Below are 19,812 nucleotides of genomic sequence, written 5' to 3'. Positions count from 1 at the left end.
TGTGTCTCACTCCCTCCCACCCTTCCTATCCCACCCCTCCAGGCAGTCACAAAGCACCGAGCTGATATCCCTGTGCCATGAGGCTGCTTCCCACTAGCTATCTACCTTACGTTTGGTAGTGTATTTCATTTCTTTTTATGGCTGAGTAATATTCCATTGTATATATGTGCCACATCTTCTTTATCCATTCATCCGATGATGGGCACTTAGGTTGTTTCCATCTCTGGGCTATTGTAAATAGAGCTGCAATGAACATTTTGGTACATGACTATTTTTGAATTATGGTTTTCTCTGGGTATATGCCCAGTAGTGGGATTGCTGGGTCATATGGTAGTTCTATTTGTAGTTTTTTAAGGAACCTCCATACTGCTCTCCTTGTGGCTGTACCAATTCACATTCCCACCAGCAGTGCAAGAGTGTTCCCTTTTCTCCACACCCTCTCCAGCATTTATTGTTTCTAGATTTTTTTTTTTTATGTTTACCATTTATGATGCTTTTTATTTTTTTAACATCTTTATTGGGGTATAATTGCTTTACAATGGTGTGTTAGTTTCTGCTTTAGAACAAAGTGAATCAGTTATACATATACATATGTTCCCATATCTCTTCCCTCTTGCGTCTCCCTCCCTCCCACCCTCCCTATCCCACCCCTCCAGGCGGTCACAAAGCACCGAGCCGATATCCCTGTGCCATGCAGCTGCTTCCCACTAGTTATCTACCTTACGTTTGGTAGTGTATATAAGTCCATGCCTCTCTCTCGCTTTGTCACAGCTCACCCTTCCCCCTCCCCATATCCTCAAGTCTGTTCTCCAGTAGGTCTGTGTCTTTATTCCTGTCTTACCCCTAGGTTCTTCATGACATTTTTTTCCCTTAAATTCCATATATATGTGTTAGCATATGGTATTTGTCGTTCTCTTTCTGACTTACTTCACTCTGTATGCCAGGCTCTAGGTCTATCCACCTCATTACAAATAGCTCAATTTCGTTTCTTTTTATGGCTGAGTAATATTCCATTGTATATATGTGCCACATCTTCTTTATCCATTCATCCGACGACGGGCACTTAGGTTGTTTCCATCTCCGGGCTATTGTAAATAGAGCTGCAATGAACATTTTGGTACATGACTCTTTCTGAATTCTGGTTTCCTCAGGGTATATACCTAGTAGTGGGATTGCTGGGTCATATGGTAGTTCTATTTGTAGTTTTTTAAGGAACCTCCATACTGTTCTCCATAGTGGCTGAACCAATTCACATTCCCACCAGCAGTGCAAGAGTGTTCCCTTTTCTCCACACCCTCTCCAGCATTTATTGTTTCTAGATTTTTTGATGATGGCCATTCTGACTGGTGTGAGATGATATCTCATTGTAGTTTTGATTTGCATTTCTCTAATGATTAATGATGTTGAGCATTCTTTCATGTGTTTGTTGGCAGTCTGTATATCTTCTTTGGAGAAATGTCTATTTAGGTCTTCTGCCCATTTTTGGATTGGGTTGTTTATTTTTTTGTTATTGAGCTGCATGAGCTGCCTGTAAATTTTAGAGATTAATCCTTTGTCAGTTGATTCATTTGCAAATATTTTCTCCCATTCTGAGGGTGTCTTTTGGTCTTGTTTATGGTTTCCTTTGCTGTGCAAAAGCGTTGAAGTTTCATTAGGTCCTTTTTGTTTATTTTTGTTTTTATTTCCATTTCTCTAGGACATGGGTCAAAAAGGATCTTGCTGTGATTTATGTCATAGAGTGTTCGGCCTGTGTTTTTCTCTTAAGAGCTTGATAGTTTCTGGCCTTACATTTAGATCTTTAATCCATTTTGAGCTTATTTTTGTGTATGGTGTTAGGGAGTGATCTAATCTCATACTTTTACATGTACCTGTCCAGTTTTCCCAGCACCACTTATTGAAGAGGCTGTCCTTTCTCCACTGTACATTCCTGCCTCCTTTATCAAAGATAAGGTGACCATATGTGCGTGGGTTTATCTCTGGGCTTTCTATCCTGTTCCATTGATCTATCTTTCTGTTTTTGTGCCAGTACCATACTGTCTTGATTACTGTAGCTTTGTAGTATAGTCTGAAGTCAGGGAGCCTGATTCCTCCAGCTCCGTTTTTCATTCTCAAGATTGCTTTGGCTGTTCAGGGTCTTTTGTGTTTCCATATAAATTGTGAAATTTTTCGTTCTAGTTCTGTGAAAAATGCCAGTGGTAGTTTGATAGGGATTGCATCGAATCTGTAGATTGCTTTGGGTAGTAGAGTCATTTTCACAGTGTTGATTCTTCCAATCCAAGAACATGGTATAACTCTCCATCTATTTGTATCATCTTTAATTTCTTTCATCAGTGTCTTATAATTTTCTGTATACCAGTCCTTTGTCTCCTTAGGTAGGTTTATTCCTAGATATTCTATTCTTTTTGTTGCAATGGTAAATGGGAGTGTTTTCTTGATTTCACTTTCAGAGTTTTCATCATTAGTGTATAGGAATGCCAGAGATTTCTGTGCATTAATTTTGTATCCTGCAGCTGTACCAAATTCATTGATTAGCTCTAGTAGTTTTCTGGTGGCATCTTTAGGATTCTCTATGTAGAGTATCATGTCATCTGCAAACAGTGACAGCTTTACATCTTCCTTTCTGATTTGGATTCCTTTTATTTCCTTTTCTTCTCTGATTGCTGTGACTAAAACTTCCAAAACTACGTTGAATAAGAGTGGTGAGAGTGGGCAACCTTGTCTTGTTCCTGATCTTAGTGGAAATGCTTTCAGTTTTTCACCATTGAGGATGATGTTGGCTGTGGGTTTGTCATATATGGCCTTTATTATGTTAAGGAAGGTTCCGTCTACACCTACTTTCTGCAGGGTTTTTATCATAAATGGGTGTTGAATTTTGTCAAAAGCTTTCTCTGCATCTATTGAGATGATCATATGGTTTTTCTCCTTCAATTTGTTAATATGGTTTATCACATTGATAGATTTGCATATATTGAAGAATCCTTGCATTCCTGGAATAAACCCCACTTGATCATGGTGTATGATCCTTTTAATGTGCTGTTGGATTCTGTTTGCTAGTATTTTGTTGAGGATTTTTGCATCTATGTTCATCAGTGATATTGGCCTGTAGTTTTCTTTCTTTGTGACATCCTTGTCTGGTTTTGGTATCAAGGTGATGGTGGCCTCGTAGAATGAGTTTGGGAGTGTTCCTCCCTCTGCTATATTTTGGAAGAGTTTGAGAAGGATAGGTGTTAGCTCTTCTCTAAATGTTTGATAGAATTCGCCTGTGAAGCCATCTGGTCCTGGGCTTTTGTTTGTTGGAAGATTTTTAATCACAGTTTCAATTTCAGTGTTTGTGATTGGTCTGTTCATATTTTCTATTTCTTCCTGATTCAGTCTTGGCAGTTTGTGCATTTCTAAGAATTTGTCCATTTCTTCCAGATTGTCCATTTTATTGGCATAGAGTTGCTTGTAGTAATCCCTCATGATTTTTTTTATTTCTGCAGTGTCAGTTGTTACTTCTCCTTTTTCATTTCTGATTCTATTGATTTGAGTCTTCTCCCTTTTTTTCTTGATGAGTCTGGCTAATGGTTTATCAATTTTGTTTATCTTCTCAAAGAACCAGCTTTTAGGTTTTATTGATCTTTGCTATCATTTCCTTCATTTCTTTTTCATTTATATCTGATCTGATTTTTATAATTTCTTTCCTTCTGCTAACTTTGGGTTTTTTTATCCTTCTTTCTCTAATTGCTTTAGGTGCAAGTTTAGGTTGTTTATTCGAGATGTTTCCTGTTTCTTGAGGTAGGATTGTATTGCTATAAATTTGCCTCTTAGAACTGCTTTTGCTTCATCCCATAGGTTTTGGGTCGTTGTGTCTCCATTGTCATTTATTTCTAGGTATTTTTTTATTTCCTCTTTGATTTCTTCAGTGATCACTTCGTTATTAAGTAGTGGGTTGTTTAGCCTCCATGTGTTTGTATTTTTTACAGATCTTTTCCTGTAATTGAGACCTAGTCTCATAGCGTTGTGGTTGGAAAAGATACTTGATACAATTTCAGTTTTCTTAAATTTACCAAGGCTTGATTTGTGACCCAAGATATGATCTATCCTGGAGAATGTTCCATGAGCACTTGAGAAGAATGTGTATTCTCTTGTTTTTGGATGGAATGTCCTATAAATATCAATTAAGTCCATCTTGTTTAATGTATCATTTAAAGCTTGTGTTTCCTTATTTATTTTCATTTTGGATGATCTGTCCATTGGTGAAAGTGGGGTGTTGAAGTCCCCTACTATGAATGTGTTGCTGTCGATTTCCCCTTTTATGGCTGTTAGTATTTGCCTTATGTATTGAGGTGCTCCTATGTTGGTTGCATAAATATTTACAATTGTTATATCTTCTTCTTGGATCGATCCCTTGATCATTATGTAGTGTCCTTTGTCTCTTCTAATAGTCTTTATTTTAAAGTCTATTTTGTCTGATATATGAATTGCTACTCCAGCTTTCTTTTGGTTTGCATTTGCATGGAATATGTTTTTCCATCCCCCCCTTACTTTCAGTCTGTATGTGTCTCTAGGTCTGAAGTGGGTCTCTTGTAGACAGCATATATATGGGTCTTGTTTTTGTATCCATTCAGCCAATCTGTGTCTTTTGGTGGGAGCATTTAGTCCATTTACATTTAAGGTAATTATCGATATGTATGTTCCTATTCCCATTTTCTAAATTGTTTTGGGTTCGTTATTATAGGACTTTTCCTTCTCTTGTGTTTTTGTCTAGAGAAGTTCCTTTAGCATTTGTTGTAAAGCTGGTTTGGTGGTGCTGAACTCTCTCAGCTTTTGCTTGTCTGTAAAGGTTTTAATTTCTCCATCAAATCTGAATGAGATCCTTGCTGGGTAGAGTAATCTTGGTTGCAGGTTTTTCTCCTTCATCACTTTCAGTATGTCCTGCCACTCCCTTCTGGCTTGTAGAGTTTCTGCTGAGAGATCAGCTGTTAACCTTATGGGGATTCCCTTGTGTGTTATTTGTTGTTTTTCCCTTGCTGCTTTTAATATGCTTTCTTTGTATTTAGTTTTTGACAGTTTGATTAATATGTGTCTTGGCGTATTTCTCCTTGAATTTATCCTGTATGGGACTCTCTGTGCTTCCTGGACTTGATTAACGATTTCCTTTCCCATATTAGGGAAGTTTTCAACTATAATCTCTTCAAATATTTTCTCAGTCCCTTTCTTTTTCTCTTCTTCTTCTGGAACCCCTATAATTCGAATGTTGGTGCGTTTAATGTTGTCCCAGAGGTCTCTGAGACTGTCCTCAGTTCTTTTCATTCTTTTTTCTTTATTCTGCTCTGCAGTAGTTATTTCCACTATTTTATCTTCCAGGTCACTTATCCGTTCTTCTGCCTCATTTATTCTGCTCTTTACTATCATTATTCTGAATTCTTTTTCAGGTAGACTGCCTATTTCCTCTTCATTTGTTAGGTCTGGTGGGTTTTTATCTTGCTCCTTCATCTGCTGTGTGTTTTTCTGTCTTCTCATTTTGCTTATCTTACTGTGTTTGGGGTCTCCTTTTTGCAGGCTGCAGGTTCGTAGTTCCCGTTGTTTTTGGTGTCTGTCCCCAGTGGCTAAGTTTGGTGCAGTGGGTTGTGTAGGCTTCCTGGTGGAGGGGACTAGTGCCTGTGTTCTGGTGGATGAGGCTGGATCTTGTCTTTCTGGTGGGCAGGTCCACATCTGATGGTGTGTTTTGGGGTGTCTGTGGACTTACTATGATTTTAGGCAGCCTCTCTGCTAATGGGTGGGGTTGTGTTCCTGTCTTGCTAGTTGTTTGTCATAGGTTGTCCAGCACTGTAGCTTGCTGGTCGTTGAGTGAAGCTGGGTGTTCCTGTTGAGATGGAGATCTCTGGGAGATTTTTGCCGTTTGATATTACGTGGAGCTGGGAGGTCTCTCGTGGACCAGTGTCCTGAAGTTGGCTCTCCCACCTCAGAGGCACAGCACTGACTCCTGGCTGCAACACCAAGAGCCTTTCATCCACACGGCTCAGAATAGAAGGGAGAAAAAGTAGAAAGAAAGAATTAAAAGTAGAAAGAAAGAAGGAAAGAAAGGAGGGAGGGAGGAAGGAAGGAATGAAGGAAGGAAAAAAAGAAAGAAAGAAAGAAGATAAAATAAAATTAAGAGAAAATACAATAAAGTTATTAAACAAAAATAATTATTAAAAAAGTTTAAAAAAAAACAACAAACAAAAATGGACGGATAGAACCCTAGGACAAATGGTGGAAGCAAAGCTATACAGACAAAATCTCACACAGAAGCATACACATACACACTCACAAAAAGAGGAAAAGGGGAAAAAGTCATAAAATCTTGCTCTCAAAGTCCTCCTCCTCAATTTGGGATAATTTGTTGTCTTTTCATGTATTCCCCAGATGCAGGGTACATCAAGTTGATTGTGGAGCTTTAATCCGCTGCTTCTGCGGCCGCTGGGAGAGATTTCCCTTTCTCGTCTTTGTTCTCACAGCTCCTGGGATTCAGCTTTGGATTTGGCCCCGCCTCTGCGTGTAGGTCGCCTGAGGGCGTCTGTTCTTCGCTCAGACAGGACGGGGTTAAAGGAGCCGCTGACTCGGGGGCCCTGGCGCACTCAGGCCGGGGCGCGGGGCGGGGGGGGGGCGGGGGGGGGGGCATTGTGAACTCAGCAGCATCTGACCTACTGATACTTTTGCATTAAGGGCACAGAAGGAGGACAGTGACACACAGGCTTCTTGGTGGTGGCAGCAGCAGCCTTAGCATCCCATTCCCGTCTCTGGGGTCCTCGCTAATAGCTGCGGCTCATGCCCGTCTCTGGAGCTCCTTTAAGCGGCGCTCTTAATCCCCTCTCCTCGCGCCCAGGAAACAAAGAGGGAAGAAAACGTCTCTTGCCTCTTCGGCAGGTCCAGACTTTTTCCCGGCAGGTCCAGACTTTTTCCCGGACTCCCTCCCGGGTAGCCGTGGTGCACTAACCCCCTGCAGGCTGTGTTCACGCCGCCAGCCCCAGTCCTCTCCCTGCGCTCCGACCGAAGCCTGAGCCTCAGCTCCCAGCCCCGCCCGCCCCGGCAGGTGAGCAGACAAGCCTCTCGGGCTGGTGAGTGCCGGTCGGCCCTGATCCTCTGTGCGGGAATCTCTTCGTTTTGCCCTCCGCAAGTTTCCGCCTCCGCCACCCGCAGTCTCCGCCCGCGAAGGGGCTCCTAGTGTGTGGAAAACCGTTCCTCCTTCACAGCTCCCTCCCACTGGTGCAGGTGCCGTCCCTATTCTATTGTCTCTGTTTTTAATTAATTTTTTCTTTTGCCCTACCCAGGTACGTGGGGAGTTTCTTGCCTTTTGGGAGGTCTGAGGTCTTCCGCCAGCATTCAGTAGGTGTTCTGTAGGAGTTGTTCCACATGTAGATGTATTTCTGGTGTATCTGTGGGGAGGAAGGTGATCTCCGCGTCTTACTCTTCCGCCATCTTCCCCTCATCCTCTCTAGATAATTATTGATTGATATGTATTTATTGCCGTTTTAAACCTTGTTTTCCCATTGATTTTATATTTCTTCTTTGTCCTTTTTTTTTTCTTTTTGTTTTTCCTTTTGTGGTTTGATGATTTTATTTTGTATTGTGCTTATGTTCTGTTTGGGTTTTGTGAATCTATTGTGTGTTTTTGATTTGTGGCTGCCCTGTTTTTCAAGTATGTTGACCCTTTCTTGTATCTGCTTGCTTTACACTGGTAGTCATATAGACTTAAACACATTCTAGCAAAACAAATCTACATTTCCTTACTCCCCTCCCCCCACATTTTATGAGTTTGACGTCCTCTTTTGCATCTTTCTGTTCATCCTTTTGCTGTTCATTGTGATTATCATTGCTTTCACAGAAATTTTTTGATTTTTAGAAAAATCTGTGTAGTGGCTTATTTAAGTGATTTACTTTCTAATTGTGATTTTCTCTTTCCTATAGACTCTTACTTTTCTATTTAGAGAAGACCTTTCAATATTTCCTTTAGGATAGGTTTAGTATTGCTGTATTCTTTTAGTTTTTGCTTGTCTGAGAAATTCTTTATCTCTTCTTCTCTTCTAAATGCTAACCTTGCTGGGTAGAGTATCTCAGATTGCAGATTTTCCCCTTTTAGGACTTTGAATATGTCTTGCCACTACTTTCCAGCCTGCAGCATTTCTGTAGAGAAATCAGCTGATAGCCTTATGGGGGTTCCCTTGTAATTAATTCTTTGTTTTTCTCTTGCTGTGTTTAGAATCCTCTATTCATCTTTAACTTTTGCCATTTTTATTATAATATATCTTGGTGTAGGTCTGTTTGGGTTCATCTTGTTCAGAACCCTCTGTGCTTCCTGTATCTGGATATCTGTTTCCTTCTTTAGGTTTGGGAAGTTTTCAGCCATAATTTCTTCAAATACATTTTAAACTCCTTTTTCTCTTTCTTGTCTTTCTGGGATCCCTATTATGTGTAGATTGACATGCTTTATATTATCCCATAGGTCTCTTAGATTGCTTTCATTTTTAAAAAATTTTGGTTTCTGTCTGCTGTTCTAATTGGATGATTTCCATTATTCATCTTCTAGATCACATATTCATTCTTCTGCATTATTCATTCTGCTATTTATAGCCTTTAGTTCAGCTTTCTTCTCTTTAAATGAATTCTCTAATTTTTCTTGGCTTCTCCTTATAGTTTTTAGTTCTCTTTTACAGTAATCTGCATCTCTGTTGATAGCCTTTCTTAATTCTGTCAGTATTTTCATTATCTCCTTTTAGGGCTCGGCGTCTGTTAGACTGAAGAGGTCTGTTTTATTCTTTCAGGGGAAATCTCTCGACCTTTTATTTGGGAGTGGTTCCTCTTCCTTCTTCATTTTACTTATATTTCTCTTGCTCTATGAGTTTAGGGGAAACAGTTATCTACTGTGGTCTTGGAGGGCTATTTTTATGTGGGAATGTTCCTGTGTAGCCTGTGTGGGTTTCATATTTATTGGTGCGAGGGCTCTTTTTAGTATGGGTGGCTGTCACTTCTTTCTTCATTGTATACTGGCCGTTATCCCCTTGATAGGAGGTGTGAATGATGTCGTGGTGACCAGAGCCTGCACTGAATATTGAGCAGGCCTTCCGCCTTGCTCTGTGGTTGTCACTGCCCTGTCAGGAGCAGGGTCTGCTCCCTAATTGATGGAGTAGAAGCTGCCAGATCCATTCTGAGCTGAGTTTCTAATCTGTGGTGCAAGGTAGGTGGGATTGGAGCACTCCCATTGGGAGAGGAGCCACTGAGTATTCCTCTGCTGCAGCTGTTCACCTGTGGCTGTGCTCTGTTGTGTCACCTTTCACAACCTGTTGTGTGGGCTCACAAAGTACACTGTTGTTGGCATTGCCCTTGGCCCCACATCCACTGTATGCTGGCAGTTGGCCCTGGTGCCTCTCAGGCTTTGTTTTCACAAGGCTACCAGCACAAATCCACTGAAGCCGGTCTTAGGACTGCAGTAGTCACGCACCTGGGCCCGCTATGGGAGCTGTGGAGGCAGCTCAGACCCTGACCCAGCCCAGCCCCTGCATGTACATGCCCACAAAGCCCATAGCTGCTAAGGCCAGACCTGTCCCAGCTGCGAGAGCACCCATTGTCCATTTGGATGTTCCGCAGGTGCTGAATTTACAAAGCTGCCTGAACCTCTTGTTTCAGCATCACCACATTTGGTAGGTCTGCCTTCCTGGCCCCTGAGGGCCTCAGTGCCCTCATTCAGGAAAGCCTTTCCCCTCCGCTTAGTCCTTTTTCCCTCACCACTGTCCCCTCCCCTTTGTCCCTTTCCCTCTCCTGAAATCTCTCTACTTCTCCTCTCTCTGTCCTCTCTTCTATCCTGAGAGAGCGGACATCAGGCAGCTACAGCATCACTCCTCTCAGCTTGTGAGACCTGCTCCCTCTGGCAGGTAACAGCTCACATTGGCAGATGACCAGCAGAGCAGGGAGAGGCTCCTTTCACACTTTGCATATCTTGGTCCAGTGGGCTCTCCCTGATGGGAGATTTCTGAGAGTAATAGATTTCAAACCTCATATCATGTAGGGTCTGGAAGTATGAATGTCCCAATATTCTCTCCTTTATTTTCCTGCCACCAAGAGAAGCCCCACAGGGAACAGGCTGAAAAGGCAGATTTCTATATACTGGTGTATGCGTGGGTGAGTCCCACCTGTGGGTCAGAGACCCACAGACAACATACAGCTGGCTGCTTTCCAGGCTTGATCACCCCGGTGGGCAGTGGACAGGGTGCTACCGCCTTCACTGGCCCTTTCTGGAAGTTTACAGGTTGGTGCCTGAATAGATACCCACAGGGAGTGGGTTGAAATGGCAATCTCTCTCTTTCTCTTTTTCAGTCTTTTCTGTCCTTATGTTACCGACCAGGGTTCTTGGCCTCCTTAAGCAGTAGAAATTGACAAGAGGCCAGACAAGAAATTCAAGCAAGGCTTTATTGGGGCTCCCCTTGCTCACTCCCTGAGGGGTGCAAGCTGGTCCCTTACATGGGGGTGAGGGTAGGGGTGCGGGTCCAGGGGTCAGGCCAGAGGGGTGGCTTAGGTGGTCTGCTCACCCCCTTGGTAGTGCCGTGTGCAGGGGGCATGTGCACTACCCTGCTTTTGCTCCTGACACCCTGCTTTTGTTGGGATTTTTGTCATCTTGTATCTTGTCGATCATAATTTGCCCCAACTGCTCAGGCACAGTTACTTTTAGTCCCTTATGGTGGTTGTTGTTGTTGTTGTTGTTGTATTTTGTTGCTTGAGGAGATGTTTGTCCAGGTGCAAGCACTGCAGCAAAGGGTCACAGGTCGCAGCCTGTCTCACTTTCACAAGATCTTATTTTATGATAACCTCTAGGCGACACATTCAAACCATTGCCTAGAAAGAAAAAACAATGACCATGCCTATAGATCCACAGGCTGCATGCTTTGATATACTTTTATCCTCCCCATTCTATTATCCAAGCAGTTTAAAGGCCAAAGTTCATTACTTGTCAGGGAGTTTGAATGGTAACATTCAGATATGGAACTTGAGGAAGAAGACAAAGCTAATGTTTTATCAATCTGACCGCTGTAAGTGTTGAGATAGTCTCATTTCCCGAGAACTTCCCAATTACATGTACTACAAAACAGCAGTGCAGACTAATTTTGTAGCGAGTATTTCATTAATATTGTTCCCTAACTAGATTCCAGTTAAAACAAATATTTAAGAAAACATCTCCATAAAATTAACATTAAATTCTGACCATCTTGTTGGGGCTTAGAAATCCAGTTTCACCTTGAAATACTACTGTATTCTGACTTTAATCAAAAAGAGATAATCCTATTTCATTTCTTATTTCATAATTTTAATGATGAGCTTAAAGAAATTTAGTTTGGGGGTGAGGATTTCCTTATGAATGCCTTCAGTCAAGGCTTTCCAACCTTTTTCACATTCTGGCACATCTACGGAATGATAGGGTTTGTGCATTTTTGTTTTTTTGGTTGAATTAGTTAGTTTACAATGTTGTGTTAGTTTCAAGTGTACAGCAAAGTGATTCAGTTATACATATATATACTTTTTTAGATTCTTTTCCATTATAGGTTATTACAAGATATTGAATATAGTTCCCTGTGCTGTACAGTAGGTCCTTGTTAACCTATTTTATATATAGTCGTGTGTACATGTTAATCCCAAACTCCTAATTTATCCCTCCTCCCCACGCCCACCCCACCCGACCTGGCTATCCTCTTGATAACTATGTTTGTTTCCCATGTCTGTGAGTCTGTTTGTTTTGTAAATAAGTTCATTTGAATCACTCTTTTAGATTACACATATAAGTAATATCCTATGATATTTGTCTTTCTCTGTGTGGCTTACTTCACTTGGTATGATAATCTCTAGGTTCATCTGTGTTGTTCCAAATGGCATTATTTCATTCTTTTTTATGGCTGAGCAATATTCCATTGTGTCTACATACATCACATCTCCTTTATCCATTCAATCTGTTGATGGATATTTAGGTTGTTTCTGTGCCTTGGCTATTTGTAAATAGTGCTGCTATGGATTTGTGCATTTGTGTGTGGCTGAAAGTAACCAGCCCAGCATGGCTTCCCTGAGAGAGCAGTTTCTCAGCACTCTGAATGGAAAGTTTTGTTATTAACTACCTTGCAGCTGCATGCTCTGCTACAAACTTGCATTCAGACCTGCAGGTCCACTTGGGCAGGTGGCTCTAGTTAGGGCAGCATGAGCTCTGCTATAGCACCAACAGTCAAAACTGGTTTGAAAAAAACTTGTTTAGAGGGCTAGTGCAGTTTTTTTCCTTCATTTCTCCTAAATGTCCCAGCCTAATCGGTTTTGTAATGTGAGCCTTGTTTCAATAGCAAGTCAGAACTTGTATACTGTGGGTGCTATGCATATGTATGTTATTTAAAGTGATGATATGAATTAATGCCTTTTAAAAACACTGCTTAGAGCCTAAGCTCTTTAAGTGCACCGAAGCTTAAACACACTTCAAAATGACTGTTTTGGACAGTTTCAGTGGTTTCCTGAGAACTTAAATACCTTGAAAAGTGAACATCCTTCACTGAGGTGGTTTTGTTGAGTTAGTGTGAATTCCATGTATAGTGGGAAACCTGTAGTGACTCTCTACCTGAGGACTACCGAAATACAGGAATACTTTTTCCACCCAGCTTTTTGGGATTCTTCTTGGTCACACTGAAAAATGTCCAGGGAAAGTGTAAATTTATATATACTTATTTTTCCAGAATGCTAGTGCCCCATTACCCTAAGTGGTGGTTGAAAATAACAGTCCCATGGAAGGTATTTTTATGGCTGTAAATCTGACACTAGTATGGCAACCTTTTCTACCTTAACCATGCCAACTCTGTTCTGAGAATACCATTAAAATTCTCCTTCGGGTAATGTGAAATGTGGCCATTAGATCCAGGTGAGTTCATAAGACTCCTAAATAGAAAACCTACAAGAAAATGAAAACACCCAGACTGTTCTGCTTTTAAGAATAAGTGTGGGGGGCTTCCCTGGTGGCACAGTGGTTGAGAGCGGATGCAGGGGACGCGGGTTCGTGCCCCGGTCTGGGAGGATCCCACATGCTGTGGAGCGGCTGGGCCCGTGAGCCATGGCCACTGAGCCTGTGTGACCAGAGCCTGTGCACCGCAATGGGAGAGGCCACAACAGTGAAAGGCCCGTGTACCGCAAAAAAAAAAAAAAAGAATAAGTGTGGGGCTTCCCTGCTGGTGCAGTGGATAAGAATCCGCCTGCCAATGTAGGGGACATGGGTTCGAGCCCTGGTCCGGGAGGAACCCACATGCTGTGGAGCAACTAAGCCCGTGCGCCATGACGACTGATCCTGCGCTCTAGAGCCCGTGAGCCACAACGACTGAGCCCACGTGCCTAGAGCCTGTGCTGTGCAATAAGAGAAGCCACTGCAATGAGAAGCCCGCGAACCACAACGAAGAGTAGCCCCTGCTCGCCGCAACTAGAGAAAGCCTGTGCACAGCAACGAAGACCCAACTCAGCCAAAAATAAATAAATAAAATAAATTTATTAAAAAAAAAAAAAAAAAGAAGTGTGTTATGGATAAGACCAGCTCACATTCTGATAACAAATAAGTGCTCATTAAGTTTGGTTTTTTTAAGCTGAACTTTAATGAGTAAAAATCCCTCACGAATGAAGTTTATGTAATGGCCTACAGCCGAAATGAAATTTTAATTTTTCTTGCTCACATGATTTTTTTTCCTTCTCTGTTCGGACTTCTTTCAGTTGAGCCTTTATGACAGAAAAAAAAATTGATATTTCTCTTCATGCCCTTTATCTCACCCCCGTAAAAAGCAGGAGAAAAATAATACATAGATTAAAACAGAATTGTATTAAAACATTCACTTTCCTGTTAATCAGATGAATTTCATTCATTCCAGGGCAGTCAGAGAGAAAAATACAGGCAAGTTGGTTTTCGAACTCACATCGACGCTCCAAATTGTGCTGGGAATGCCCACTGCTTGGTTAGAAATACTTAATGTGGAAAATTTCCCTAGAGGTGTGCGTCGCCTCAGCTGACTTGGCAGTGCCTGCCCTGGGATCCTTCATCAGGGCAGCCCCATAGTGGAGCTGCAGCTCGAGGTAGAGGTGCTGCCGTCATTTCCCAGCTGAGCAAGCAGGTGAGTAGCAAGCACTCTCCCAAGCCTGGTCTTTATTGTGTGGTGACAAGTTTCACAATCATGCTGATGATCCGTGACCCTCGAGGACAGGTACACAGATCTATGCTTGGGTTTTTTATCTTATCCTGGAGAAGCTGGTCAAGTTCGCAGCGAAGTTCCTTTACTAGCTCAGCCACCTAAAATGAAAGTTGCAATGTAAGCAGTGCTTGGACCAACAGGGGAGGAAAGGTTATTAAAGGAAATTCTCCAGTTATGATTATCATTATTCTAGATTTCTGCTATTTTAATTCCATGGTGGGGGAACTAAACAAATTTTTTTCTAAAAGTGCTTCTAAAATTTCTTGATACAATTATAGGAACATATACTCAACGTCAGCTCTGTAATATACTAAGTGGGGTCCATTTTAAAAAGCCTCCTCTCTCACATCTCATTTAAAGAAAAGATTAAATCGGGAAATATGGTTTTTATATAGTGTTCTCCATATTAAAGCTTGGTCGACTTTTACAATTTGCTCCGAGAGGATAAGCAGGAAAATGGAGAATTAAAAATGGCAGCTGTTAAACCAAAAAAACTCTTTAACTTTGGAATTTGTCCGCTTTTGTTGGTGGGGATAGGGTTGGGAGACAGCCTCCATGTTTTACGGCGGTTTGCCTGTGCTGATGCAGTGCCACTGTGCGTGTCTTGCCAGCATCTGTTTGGCTGCTGCTCCGCTGTCTGGCAACCCTGCAGGGTGGACTCTGTCCGCATCACGCAGGCTCACGCCATGTGCCCCGTCAGAGTGAATGGTTCAAGTGGTCCAGGCCTTAGAGTCCATGACATTCTTCAGCCACAGGAGTTGGTTTAGGAGAGGACGTTTGCTGGAACTTTTAGGAAACAAGCGTTCTGTCTTCCCTTTTGGACAGTATATGCTGCACGGACGTGACCCAGGAGCTGCTACAGCCATCCTGCTACCACAGGGCCAGACAGGCTTTTGTTGTTAAGCAGCTGAATCAAACCAACCCTGCCTGGCCCTCTTGACCTGTACTGTCCCATGTGGCTAATCTACTGACCACATGAAATGTGCCTGATCCAAATCGAGATGCGCTGTGAGTATAAAATACACACCAGATTTTGAAGACTTAGTATGAAAAAAGAGTATAAAAATCTCAATTGTTTATATTGATTACATGTTGAAATTAAAACTTTTTAGATGTTTTTTACTATATAAAATATATTAAAACTAATTTCACCTATTTACTTTTTTTAATGTGGCTACTAGAAAAATTATTAGGTATGTGGCACATATATTTCTCCTGGTCTGTGCTGCTTCAGACTTTAAAGGGAATTTAACTGTAATGTTTGAGTTGGTGTTTCTGCCTCCTGCAATAGAAGATTTCTAAGAAAAATTTTTATTTCTTAAGTATACTCCCCCTTAAACGTTTTCTAGAGACTCCATATAGTGAATAATTGAGACATTATTTTTTTAATGGTGGTTGTAGAATCAGGGTGATTTTTACTTAGCTCTGCTCATCTATATTTTGATTTTCTTTGAACTTGTATTCGTATAACAATTAGGAAGCTCCAACACCTCCCTCATAGCTTCTGTCCCGAAGCCTTTCACACCAACTGTCCTGGGCTTCCCCTCCTAGTGTGCTTCCTGAACTCTTACTAAGGCTACCCCACTGGCCTCACTTCAGCCTCAGTCTTGCTTAGTGTCCCCTGCAGACCCATCATTCACTCTTACTCAGCTCTGTGGTCCTTGTTCCCTTGCTCTATACTTCCTATTATCAGAGCCCCTCATGGCCTGAGTCTCATGCGACAGACTCGTTATCCCTTACCTGATGTGAAGCTGCTGCAAAACGGATCCAACCATCATCCAAGGAGACAATGAACTCTCCCCTTTGGAGCTGCACATTCACTTGTCCCCCTCCGAACAAGACCAGCGGGTACACAGACACCATGCTGCAGTCTCGGATGAACACCCGACTAGTTTTGATCTTCTCATGGTACAGCAGGTAGGGGCTGTCAAAGTGTCTGACCTGAAACATATGACAGTTATGTCACTGGCAACATAAGGAGAACTCCACCAGTCCCAGGGATTTAATCATCACCTGTCCAATGACTCCCAAAATTATCTTCAGCCTGTAGGTTCCCCTGAGCTCCAGCCTTGTATGTGCAACTGTCTGTACTCAGACATCTAACAAGCATCTCAGACTTGTGTTCAAAAGGAATTCTCAATTTTCCCCTCCTTGTGGTGTTCACTATCTCATTAAATGATACTCCCATTCACCCAGTTTGCACCCAGTTGCTCAAGCTCCCAATTTAGGAGCCATCCTTGATTGCTCTCTCTCCCTCACTCCATCTACGTCATCACTAAGTCCTGTCAGCTCTGTTTTCAAAATACATGATGAACTGACATATTCTCACCACTTCTACAGCTACCACCTCATGCAAACTGTCATCTCACACAGACCACTGCACTGGCTTCCTATGTACCTGCACTTTTGCCACCTTCACAGTTTCTTTTCCATACAGAGGCCACAGTGATCTTTTAAAACCCAGTTAGGGCTCAGAACCCTCCAGAGATTTCCCAAGGATAAAACCTCAGATCCTTCCGTGGATCCTACACGACCTGATCCCTGCCCGCTTGTCCCAACTCATCTACCACTTCCACGCCTAACCATCCCCTCCGTTTGCACTGGCTGCCTTCTTGCATTTCCTGGAACACACCAAATATGCTCCCATCTCATGGTCTTTGCACTTATTTCCTCAGCTTGGAATGTCCTCTCTTTAGATGCCTGCATGACCTGCCCTTTACTTCATTTAGGATCTACTCAATTGTCTTCTCCTGAGAGTTCTTCCCACTCTATGTAAAGTAGCCCCTCTTGGGAGGTGGAGGGATAAATTAGGAGTACGGGATTAATACTGATAGATATTCACCACGCTATATAAAAGATAAATAACAAGGATTAATGTATAGCACAGGGAACTATATGCAATATCTCGTAATAACCTATAGTGGAAACGAATCTGAAGCTATATACCTGAAACTAACACAATATTGTAAATTAACTATAGTTTAAAAGAAAAAAGCCCCTCTTCTGTCACTCTCGATCTCTTACGGTTTTATTTTCCTTCATAACATTTGTCATTAACCTGAGATTATTTGTTTACTTATTTCTTGCCTGTCTTCCCCATTAGAATGTAAGTTCCCTGAGGGCAGAGACCTTGTCTCCCTAGCTCATCCGCTGTCCTCCATGGCCTGCAACAATGCCTGGCACAGAGGAGGTGCTAGCAGATACTGAGTGGATGCATGAATGACTTGGATTCACTGAAGAAATGTCATGGTAAACGCAGGAGAGAACGAGTGGAGGTAACTTGGTCCCCCGGTTCCCAAGTACACATTGCAGCCAAGAGGGCAGATGACTTCCTGGTCCTCAGACTCTTCTGAGCTTAACACTTCTTTTCATTCTTTGCTGACACTTTACTCAGTAGTTTCACAGGGTGACCAGCCCTAACACTTCAAACTCTCTTCCTGCATTCTCCTTTTCTCTCTTCCTCCTTCATCTCTTTATCGAGATGAAGCTTTATTGAGCATCTGCTTTCAGCTATGCTGGCTAGGCACCGTGCTAGACATCAAGAACTCAGAGATGAATAAAATTCAATTCCTGTCTTCAGGAATTTTACAAGTCCATGAGTGAGACATACCATAAGCTATAAAATAATGTGATAAGTACAACAGTGGAAAAATGCACACTATACAGTGACGGAACAGAAGTAAGGAGCAACTTGGAGAGGGACACTGGGAAAGGGATATATGATGGGAGCTTGGAGGATAAGTAGGAGCCTGCTGGGGAATTAGAACGCCATTCCAGGCATAGAGAACAGTGTATCCCGTGTCATGGCACTGGGGGACACTGTTGGTAGTCTAGTATCGCTGGAGCATAAAGAATGACAGGAGTGGGTTGGGGCAGGGGACATGGGCTAAGAAAGGGCTAGATGTGAAGGGTCGTAGGAGAGTTTACAGTAGACACCATCTATGAAGAGTTTTAAGCAAGGGTATGATATGATCAAATGTGTGTTTTGTAAAGATGATTCTGGCAGCAGTAGTATAAAAGGTTGGAGAGAGAAAGCACCAGAAGTAAGATTAGTACTTCAGGCAAGAGACAGGTATTTGGGGTTTGAACTGAGGAATTGGCAGCAGGGACAAGAGAAGTGTCAAAAAGGTGGGATTGTTGGGACCTGGTGACCAGTTAGACTGGCATCAGGAGAAAAGAAGCAGGGTCCATGTGACTCCAGGGTTCTGATTTGGATGGTCCCGTTTCACCAAGACAGGGAACACAGAGGAGTGAATTCAGAGATAATGAGTTTGATTTTTCAGCTTTTGAGTTTGAGGTGACTAGAAGGCATCCAGGTGGTGATTTCTAGCAAGACAGCTCAGATAAAAAAGCCCAGGACGAGAGAGAGAGATTTGGGGTCTGTGTCAGCATGTAGGTGGCAGTTAGAACCACGATGTTGTGCCCTGGTGGTTCAGGAAGATTATGTGCACTGTAGTACGAGAACAAGGACAGAACCACGATTTCAGAGTAAGGGAAGAGAATCTGGTAAAGGGGCTACGGGGGATGACCAGAGAGAGAGAAGAAAGTGATGTTTCAGAAGCAAAAAGCATCAAAGATAGTGTCAAGAGGTAGGGAAGTCAGCAACGTCAGATTCTTCATGAGTCAAGAATGATGAGAGCCAGGGAATTTGTTCCCTATATTCGACAACTAGGAGGTTATTCATGACTTCTGACGAATTTAGTGGAGTGGTGGGAGCAGAAGCCTCCCAGCAACTGCCTGAAGGAGGAAGGAGAGCTGAGGAAGTTGGATCGACAAGCACAGGTCATGGCCTCTTAAGGCTCAGATGGAGTGAGAGAATTACATCATGGCCTCTTAAATCACCACCGCAAAGAAACAACTTTATATCTGAAGGCAGGCTTAATAGTTCAATTTCCAGTACATTTGTGCTTATTCAACTTTCCCCAAGTCAGGGATGCTGCTAAAGACAGAGAGTGATAGAACAAGGTTTGGCTGAAGTGAAGGGGCTATTTCTCACCCCAGGACCTGCCACGTGTAAGTGCATTTGACCCTTGAACAACAAGGCTTTGAACTGCATGGGTCCACTTACACTCAGATTTTTTCAATACTAAATACTACAGTACTACACAATTCGCATTGGTTGAATCTGTGGATGTGGAACCTGACTGTAAGTATACCCAGCCATCCTGACCTGGTAGTTCACTGATGAAGGGTGAATGTGTACATATCCATCGTTCTTGGTGACAAACTTCAATTCCTCTGATTTCGGTTGCATTCTGACAGCTCCGGTACTGGTCTTCTGAAATTTCCCTTCTGGGCTTTTCACCTAAACAACAGGTATTTGTAAAAAAAAATATATATATATACATATATATAAATATAAAATACGTACTTCCATTGTAGGGTATAGCCCTTGACAAAAAACCAGTCTTGTTTGAATGCCCTTGTTGCTGCTTCCCTCTCTCTTAGTTTCCTTTCGGAAGCAGTGTAAGCATGCTTTCTTTTTCTTTTTTTTAACCATGAGGACGTCTGGTTGTAAATGCAGTAGTTCTGGGTGACTATACCACACACCAGCCACATGGGGGAGAAACCACGTTGATGTTTCAGGTCTGCCCTGATTATCAGG

At 42.3% G+C, this 19,812-nt stretch overlaps 1 protein-coding gene across 1 annotated transcript in view; it reads right to left on the bottom strand.

Moving 5' to 3' along the window:
- Nucleotides 1-13,600: 13,600 nt before the first annotated feature.
- DHX57 (DExH-box helicase 57) overlaps nt 13,601-19,812 on the bottom strand; it is a 58,303-nt gene continuing 52,091 nt past the window's right edge. The window contains exons 22-24 of the mRNA XM_007445770.1: nt 19,378-19,512; nt 15,948-16,148; nt 13,601-14,305 (exon numbers count right to left, since the gene is read on the bottom strand). Coding sequence (XP_007445832.1) covers nt 14,162-14,305; nt 15,948-16,148; nt 19,378-19,512 — 480 coding nt within the window. The 3' untranslated portion in view covers nt 13,601-14,161. The remainder of the gene's footprint in view (nt 14,306-15,947; nt 16,149-19,377; nt 19,513-19,812) is intronic.

The sequence above is a fragment of the Lipotes vexillifer genome, unplaced genomic scaffold (assembly GCF_000442215.2).
Source record: "Lipotes vexillifer unplaced genomic scaffold, Lipotes_vexillifer_v1.1 scaffold278, whole genome shotgun sequence".
Taxonomy (NCBI): domain Eukaryota; kingdom Metazoa; phylum Chordata; class Mammalia; order Artiodactyla; family Lipotidae; genus Lipotes; species Lipotes vexillifer.
This window is presented reverse-complemented; position numbering and strand designations above follow the sequence as displayed.